Raw genomic sequence first — 9794 nt, forward strand, 5'->3', positions numbered from 1 at the left:
AAAAGCCTGTTTCAGAATGGGGGCAGCAAAACTTCCCAGCCTCACTTGTCACACTAATCTTATCTGGCAAAAATTCAGGAGTGGTTTCCTTTGCAAAAGCGAAAGATATGAGAAATAGCAAGAATACTACTTCATCTCTTTTTCTTCCGCCATCTCTAACTTATCTGTATATCCGTGATTTTACGGACTTGGAATCACTTTCAACGGGCCTGCAACACCTCACTTGCCTTGAAGAACTTGTTATTGTGTCATGCCCGAAGCTTACAGATCTGCCAGTGACACTACTCCCTTCACTTTCACGTTTGTCGGGTGGATTATTTATCCCCGGAACTAAGAAAAAAGTGTCATAACAGAAATGGGAAGTACCGGCGCATCATCTCCCAAATCCCGGACCATCAGTTATATTGATCGCATGTATGTCTTCTCCTTGCTCTCATATTTTATGAAGATATATTCATTATTTATGTTTACAACAGTTAGTTAGCCATGAAAAGACAAGTACTACGGTTTGTTAGTTTCTGCAGTAACAAATATTCAGTAATAGAGTTTGTTGAGCCTTAAGCTATCTTTAATTAGTTGCATAGTTTTGCTTGTTTTATTATTAGCTAGGATACTAAAAGCTGTAATATTGGTTACATTGCTTGTATGCTTGCTGATATCTGGTCCATAAATCTGGAAATGACACTTATGAAATATCATTTGGACATTTTAGCCCATAATACACTTGTTTTTCCTTTCTTATTTTGTTGAATTAATTTGCATTTCTACTTGAAGATTATTCTTTCAACTGCACTGCCATCGTGTAAATTACCGCGGTGTAGAATCCAAATTTGGGCGATTTTTATTCCATTCAATTCTCATTATTTCTAGTTTTGACATGGCTTTGTTTTAGCATATGTTAAATCTAATATCCCAAAAGTTTTGATCTGTTTTTTTTCTTTACAGGTCAACTGAAATTGGTCTAATAGTTTCCCAGAAAATTTTCTTTGGAGGGCATGGCCAAAGTGGTAAGAATCTAACTAACAAAACCTTAAAAAGGGTCAGAACCCGTTCTGGTTAGGATGGGTTTGGGTTAGGACCGACTGGTTTTAAAAATGGTTATTTTGGTTCAAGTCAGGGCGGGTTAAAGTCAGAACATGCAAATTTAAAAATGATTATTTTGATTCAAATCAGGACGAGTTTATACCTAAAAGGATACATCCATACAGGTAGAAACGGGCTGATTCAAATCTAAAAACTATATTTCAGATTTTGGGATATCGAAGAGTGAAGACAGCGTTGGTGACCCAGGGAAACCCACTTAGGCCCACTATGGTAAACACTTGGTTGCGCATGACATTTTGTCACGAATGAGACTCCAACCGGCGAACACCAAGCACTACTGCTCCTTTGGTCATTGGGCCTAGTGTATAATATGATCCTTTTAGCCAAGTTGAGTGCAATATAACATCTTTTACAACTCATGCTAATATAACACCAATCGGACAGATTGAGAGTACTAACGTGTTATAAAATATACAAGTATCTGTAATCTTTGAGAAATTATGGATTTATTCCAAGTCTTTTGAAATTGAGTAGCATAGTTTTATCTAACAAGCGTACCAATAGTGAGTATTAGAAAACATCTATAGAAATTAAATATCATGGAGTCTTCTTGAAGGGCCTATGAGTATTATAATATTATTCCATATATATAAATAAGTAACCTTGTATATTAAATAATAAATTCCAATTAAAGTGGGAGGAGCCAATGTAACTAAGGAAAGTTTGTTCAGATAAGTTACTTAAACTATTTCGATTGTGATTGCTCATGTAATCTTCGATTGTTAAACTATTACATTTTCTAGTAAATGTAATGTTTTATCCGGTTACCATTACATTTTCGATTGTGATACATGCTCGTAAAACCATTTCGATTGTGATTGCTCATGTATTTGCAGGACACATATGAGTGGCACCCAAGGTGTTATATATATTATAATGATCATTATACTTTTCTGAAGAGACATGCACTTTATACAGCATTAGTCGTGCGTAAGGTCTGTATGTGCGAATATATAACGCTGACCCGATTTTAACGTGAAGCGGGCATGTTATAATTATGGCATGTCATGCAATGAGCTCATACTTGATCAATAAAACTGTTTTAGTACAATTTTATTAAATGTCGGTTTATGTGACTAACCAGCTTTGTGCTGACGTATTTTTACCCGAGCATGTATTACAGGTTGATAAATAAGGGCATGGAGATTAGTTGCTAGACGTTGGAAGAGTTTAGATGTTTATCCAGCTACCATTACATTTTCTAGTAAATGTAATAGTTAGACATGTAACAAATATTTTAGTTTTTATATAATATTACAGTTTCGCTGTAAGTCTATGTTGATTGGTCACTGTAAGTGCCCCATCCTGGGAGGGTGTGACCAATGTTTTCAGACCCGGACCAGAGATTGACCCGGACTGCTTACTGGGTCACAGGTCGGACCGGTCATTAACCCGGATGAGGTCATAAATAATGTATTTACTTTTCATATAAAATATAATTGATATTGAAAGACTATTTAATATTTAGTGAAATTTTAAAGAATCAAAATATGTAAAATAGATATAATAATGGACTAAAAGGCAATATTCACACTTAAAAATGACACCCCATATTGTTCTCTATTTCTCTCCGATATATTTATAACCTTTTCTTTCAAACCCTAAATGAGATACACACATAGCCATGTTCTACTTCTCTATCAACACCGTCAGCCGCCGCCGCCCACATCCACCTTTGTTCACCGCCACTGATGATACTAACGACCTTAGATCCGGCAATAGCGCAACATCTTCTTTTCTTCTATTTTGTTTTCAATTCACTGATTTGGCAACTTCTACTGCAATTCCGGCGGTGTGTTACAGCGCCGGTGCACAAGGAGCGGCGGTGGTGGTGTGAATAGGGTTTAGTAACTATGGTTGGTGTGTTTGATATGTGATACAATTTACAGATCCGATTAATTTTCATTAAAAAACAGGAAAAAATAAAAATTGTCGGGCTGACCGCGGGGTCCAGGCCAACCGGCGCCCGCGCTATTGCCGGGTCCCGGTCCGACCGGCCGGGCCGGGTTTCAAAACATTGGGTGTGACAAAAAGACACAATGCTGAGTAAAAGATACAATGACGAAAATAAACAAAAAACACAATGATAAATAAAAAAAACTCAATAGAATAGATCATAAAATATAACACAATGTTGAGTAATATAACATAATATCAATAATAAAAACACAATATTGATCTTTTTTCTTCAACGTTGCATCTTTTTCTTAGAACGGGGAAAATTGGTGGAAACATTTTTCTGTTTTTATTTTTTTTGAGTTATAATTTTTTTATTAGTTTTTTAGGGGTTTTTTTTTCCTTTTTATCCTTCTCATTTTTATCCCCACTTTATTGAATAACCTAACCCATAGTTTTAATTACTATTATATGTGCATTTTATAATACTAAAGTGTAATTTATGATTAGATTTTTGGTTAATTTTGATGACCCAACTCGAAAAATATTCATCAAGTTTATATGACTAATCACATGATAATTGTGGTTCATATACAAACAAAGTAATGATGGTTACTTGAAGTTCACAGTTTCACACAAAAACAAAAACTCAAGTAAACAACAAGCAAACTCGCAACATTTCATGTGAAATGCCCGGGTTGTTACATCATGTGTCAAAGAATATCTTTTCATGTGTCAAAATCGCCTTTTATGAGGCGAGAACCCTATAAATAACTCAGAAAACCATCGTCTTCTTTCATAACTTGGCTTTTCATTTTTATTTTGTTACCAACTAACACTTTTCGGGTTCAGTCACAATGAAGTTCCATCCTCTTCAAGTTTTAGCACTTCTTTTTGTAAGAATAACATCTATAATTATTTGCATTTCATAACTTTTAAAAATATTCAAATGTTTACTAATTCTCATATATATATCATGTTACATTTGGTTTTAGCTTGTACTTGCTGAAGGTCATGCAACTGTAGATCCAGAAACTTACTTCAAATCTGTGTTACCAAACACTCAAATTCCAAAAACAATCAAACATTCTCTATCAAATGAATCAAATGGTTAGTAATAACATAACACAACTCTATGTATTAAGGATGATGTTCGTGTACGTTGTTATTATTATTATTATTGAAGTAACTGATATATGCATTCAATTGTGACAAACCAGACATCTCCATCAACACAAACCACAAGGGAAACATTTCATATGTTTTAGGCAACACAAAAAAAGTATTCCCGAATTACAAATACCATTGCGCTGCAACACCTGAACAGATGATGGACAAGAAAACAACTGCACTTTTCTTCTTGGAAAATGATCTGCATGCTGGCAAAATAGTCAACCTGCAAATCAGTAAAGACGCAACCGCGACACCTCCATTTATACCTCGTGAAATTGCGGATTCAATGCCCATTGCATCAAACAAGCTGCAAGATATTTACAAAGAGTTCAAAGTTAATCCCGACTCGTTAGAAGCAAAACTAGTGAATGAAACGGTCAAGGAGTGCGAGCAGGCTTCGAACCAAGGAGAAGACGAGTATTGTGCAACTTCTTTGGAGGCAGTGGCGGATTTTGTTGCTTCAAAGTTAGGGAAAAGAGTTAAGGCGTTTGAAACACAAGTTGATGGTAACGAGAGGGCACCGTTACAAGGGTACAAAGTTGAAGAGGTTAAACGTTTGAACGGAGATGATGGCGTTGTCTGCCACCAAGAATACTATGGCTACGCGGTCTATTATTGTCATAAGACGCCTAAAATCAGTGCGTATATGGTGTCTTTGGTTGGAGAAAACAAAAACAATGTAAAGGCGAAAGCAACATTAGTATGCCATGAAGATACATCCTCATGGAATCCGAAACATCTAGCATTCCTGGTGCTTAACGTAAAACCAGGAACCAATACTGCTGTTTGTCATTTTCTTGTCGAAAATGTGATAGCTTGGGTTCCCTACTAGGCTGTATGTTGTATTGTATAACTTATAATGACTAATAATTCCAAAATACATGAAGGAATTAATTGCTTGAATGAATATTTTCATTGATCTCTTCCCAATATACATCAATATTACAACTTTTAATATTCTAATAATAAAAGCAAAGTTATGAAACTAACCAAAGATAGCTCAACAAACCAAATTGCTGAATATTTATAACTGCAGAAACTAACAACAAACCATAGATGACCAAGGCTTAGCACCCTCAAGAACTGTAGTTTGGGTAGTAGTTCTATAAGAACCTTGCTCGATAAGTATAATCTTTGCCACGTATTCAACCTTGTAACTGACATAGCTAAGAAAGTTCTCAAACGTCTAGCTTTATGTAATGTCTTGAACTTCTGTATATTCCATATGATTCACGAATAAATGAGAGGTGGTAGAACTTTTCCAAAGATTCTTTCGTGTCATAGAGGTCCATTTTATCACCCAACATAAGAAAGAACTCTCTCGCAACAAGCAACATTTTCAAACACGTAATCCTTAGGGAACAAGCAACAATACGCAAACATTTGCTTCAGATGTGGTGGGAGTTCGTAGTAGCTTAAGCCTTAGAGCCGGAAGAACTTTATTTTCATTATGTAAAAGCCACATCTCACTATTCAACAACTCCTCCCATTCTTCATCATTTGACTTGGTTCTCAACACCACTTCCTAGAGTTATCAAAGCCAAAGGCAATCCACCACATTTCTTCCCAATACCTTCACCATGTGATTTAAGTGTTGGATGTGAATCAAAGTTTTGTTTACCTAAAGCATGCTGGGCAAACAAAGATAGAGCTTCTTCATGTGACAAAAGATCGATAGGGTAAGCTTGAAAAGAGTCCATCATGGATGAACCAACAAGGTATACCTTGTTTAAAGATATTATCACTAATCTTTATGAACCATGAATGTTTTCTTTTTGGATTTTCGTAAAATAAGCATTTTTCAAACCCTTGGATATAATCCCAGTAATTATATTTATAAATTTGCCTGCCACCTGTCTCGGGATATATGAATTCCCTTTCTTTTAAGGTGCTTAATCCCCATTTTTGTGGCAGTATAATTGCTTTTATAAAAACTTTGCTAAAATTATACATATTTTTCTCTCTTTCTCCTGGATAGAAATGACTTATTACTGTTGTTTCAGTAAGCTGTAAGAACCCATGGAACCATGGTCTTCCGTGTTGTCACAATAATTTTACTCCCACGTGCCACGATCAAAGGACGTTGGAGGAGTTCCCACTCGTTATAGTTTTCATTCCAGACATCGTCGAGAACGAGTAGAAACATTTTATTTAAAAGCTTTTCTGTAAAGGCTACTTGAAGCTGGTTAAGAGTTTCAAATTTTGTGTCCTCCCCACCAACATCTTAAAAATTAGCCTTGCTATCAGATACGCAAAGTGGTTTTACCTATCCCACCCAAGCCAACAATTGACACGATGCTGACATCAACGCACAATTCGTTGCCCAACAACTTCTCGAGCGATGCCTTTTTATCCCCATCACGACCCACAAATCTCGATAAATCAACGAGCGAAATATCCTCTAACCGTCTACTTGTTCTATTACATCTTTCCACATTATTAACCAAACCCAATATATTTTTCTCCACAACAAGTGCATTCAAGTTGGTTGTAATCTCATTGAGCTTAGAACTCATCTTACTACCATACTTTAAGGCATGAGGAGTAAAACTAGTACAAGAACTTGGAATAATCCTTATTACCTTACTAGTTCTTGTGCTGGTGTTGGCATTAGATTCTTCTTTCAACTGTTGCATGATGGATTCAGTGGTCAAATCATCAAGAACATCATCTATTTCATAAGCTAAATGCTGGAGAGTTGAACAGATTTCAGCAACAGCCATTGGGAAATAAAAAATATTTTTGCTACCTTTTAGGGGTTTTGATTTCTATTATAGGAACCCAAGTGTATGTGAATGAATATTCACACAGAGTGAGTAAATAGATTAGATCAATTATTTGTATGGATGAGAATATGCTATACTTTGCATAAGTACAAGTCTTCATACACAGCTGTATCCCACATGGACTTACTGTAACATAAGTCAAAGATTTTATTTAAGGCTTATTGGTTTATAATACTCCCAACTTTCTCTCTCGTTGGTAGATAACACTCTCAACTTTCACTTTGTTTTCCACTGACCTCAACTTTCAACCTATTTGTTTCTATCACTCCCCCGTTAAGTTAAGGCTAACGTCGTTAACTGAGACACTGACGTGACTTTGTTTATTTTATTATGTTATTTTACTCAGCTGATAGCTGATGTGTCAGCTTACGTGGCGTGCCAACATGGAAATTGTTTTTTTTTGTTTTTTTAGCAAACATCAATTAAAACACAACACCTATTATAAACAAAGCCAACCACCAACCACAACCGTCCACCACCATCGTCCGACACCACCGCTGTCCACCACTGCCTTTTACCACCACCACCATCCACCACCCACCGTCTACCATCACCATCCGCCATTCGCCACCACCACCATCCACCCCCACCACCATTGTCCGCCACCTCCATCGTCCACCAACCTCCACCATTGTCCGCCGGACCGCCACCACCATTGTCCACCAACCTCCACCATTGTTCTCCAGACCGCCACCACCACCCGTCGTTCGCCACCACCACCATCCACCCCCACCACCACTGTCCGCCGCCACCATCGTCCACCAACCTCCACCATTGTCTGCAGGACCGCTACCACCACCCGCCGTTCGCCACCACCACCATCCACCCCCACCCCCACTGTCCGCCGCCACCATCGTCCACCAACCTCCACCATTGTCCGCTGGACCGCCACCAACATTAACCACCAACCACCACCACCACCTACCGTCCGTCACCATCATCCTGTGTTTTAATTGATGTTTGCTAAAAAAACCAAAAAAATAAACAATTTCCATGTTGGCATGCCACGTAAGCTGACACGTCAGCTGAGTAAAATAATAAAATATTATAAACAAAGCCACGTCAGCATCTCAGTTAACGGTGTTAGCCTTAACTTAACGGGGGAGTGATAAAAACAAATATGTTGAAAGTTAGGAGTACCGGGAGACAAAGTGAAAGTTGGGAGTGTTATCTACCAACGAGAGAAAGTTGAGAGTATTATAAACCAATAGGCCTTTATTTAAATGGCATTTATGTTTTTGTTTTCTTCTAGTAGTTTGTAAACAAAAATGTAGTCGGTACTCGGTAGACTAGAGGTGGGTAAAAAACCTGGTTTTGAACTTAACGAACCGGTTCCCTCCCTACCCGGTCTAAACCTCGACCGGATCCCGTCAAAACTAGAAAAAAATCTGGCAAACCCGGTCAAAAACCCCGACCGTACCGGAACCAGTTTCTACCTGGTTCCGGTTCTTGACTTTATTGACCAAACTTGGAATCGATTCCTAACTGGATCTGGTTCCTGAAAAAACCGGATTTGCTCTATTGTAGATGCTCTTTGAGTTGGATGGGCCATGGACCATACGAATTGTGTAATTTGGCCGATCCAGAATATTGGCCCACTCAAATTTTGTTGGTTAAGCCACAATTGACAGTAGTCGGTCTAACTCCCACCAAGAAATGCGAATATCGGTTAACCAGTTATTGATCATAACCGATTACAATTAGTAACCAGTTTTTGGGTTTGAAAACGCTAGCATGTCGAACCGGTTTCAGTCATTAACCTAACTAGTTAAAATATACCGGCTGAAATAACTGGTTTTATTAAAAAATAAGGGATATTGGTTTTTAATACTCTCAACTTTCCCTCATTGGTAGATAACACTTCCAACTTTCGATTTGTCACCCACCACTCCCAACTTTCACCTTATTTTCCTGTACCACTCCCCGTCTAAATGAACACTAATCTCGTTAATGTTTTGGACTAAAAATGTCATTCAAATTAGTTGAGGGGGTAAAACAGAAATTTTATTTTTAACACACAACCTCCATTTCCGGTGACCTCGTTTTTCCGGCGACCTTGTTTTTTCCGGAGAATTTGAGTTTTTCGGCTATCTCGTCTTTCAGAACACCATATCCATCATTTCACCGAGCTTCACATATGAATTTGAGTTTTCCGGCGAGTTGCAGGTTTCCGGCGAACATCATATCCATCATTTCACCGCCAACCGCCCCAAAACCGCAACCCCCGCCCCCCCACCACCAACAGTGTCTCACCCAGCCACCTTCCGGGATCGCCTGCGTGCCGGAAAATCGAGTTGCAGGTTCCCGGCGAGCACCATCTTCATCATATCTCCACCGGTGCACAATCTTCATGATCTCCATCACCTTTTTATACCGGTGAACCATCTCCATCCATCATTTGAGTTTTTCGGCTATCTCGTCTTTCAGAACACCATATCCATCATTTCACCGAGCTTCACATATGAATTTGAGTTTTCCGGCGAGTTGCAGGTTTCCGGCGAACATCATATCCATCATTTCACCGCCAACCGCCCCAAAACCGCAACCCCCGCCCCCCCACCACCAACAGTGTCTCACCCAGCCACCTTCCGGGATCGCCTGCGTGCCGGAAAATCGAGTTGCAGGTTCCCGGCGAGCACCATCTTCATCATATCTCCACCGGTGCACAATCTTCATGATCTCCATCACCTTTTTATACCGGTGAACCATCTCCATTTTCTGAAAGACGAGAAGCCGGAAAACTCAAATTCGCCGGAAAAAACGAGGTCGCCGGAAAAACGAGGTCACCGGAAATGGAGGTTGTGTGTTAAAAGTAAAAATTCTGCTTTACCCCCT

At 38.6% G+C, this 9794-nt stretch overlaps 1 protein-coding gene and 1 pseudogene across 1 annotated transcript; one reads left to right on the top strand and one right to left on the bottom strand.

Moving 5' to 3' along the window:
• The first annotated feature begins 3980 nt into the window (after positions 1-3980).
• LOC143635192 (BURP domain protein RD22 pseudogene) lies at positions 3981-5181 on the top strand (annotated as a pseudogene).
• A 1235-nt stretch (positions 5182-6416) lies between these two features.
• LOC143635216 (putative disease resistance RPP13-like protein 1) lies at positions 6417-6896 on the bottom strand. The gene has a single exon (XM_077103096.1). The coding sequence runs from the start codon at positions 6894-6896 to the stop codon at positions 6417-6419; it is 480 nt and encodes a 159-aa protein (XP_076959211.1).
• Between the last annotated feature and the right edge of the window lie 2898 nt (positions 6897-9794).

This window comes from Bidens hawaiensis, unplaced genomic scaffold (assembly GCF_021521415.1).
Source record: "Bidens hawaiensis isolate Kalapana, Puna unplaced genomic scaffold, B.hawaiensis_p1.1 tig00007413_1, whole genome shotgun sequence".
In the NCBI taxonomy this organism is placed as follows: Eukaryota; Viridiplantae; Streptophyta; class Magnoliopsida; order Asterales; family Asteraceae; genus Bidens; species Bidens hawaiensis.

What these genes read in the sequence shown, in the direction of transcription:
- LOC143635216 (XM_077103096.1), bottom strand. Translation starts at nt 6,896, where the DNA reads ATGGCTGTTGCTGAAATCTGTTCAACTCTCCAGCATTTAGCTTATGAA.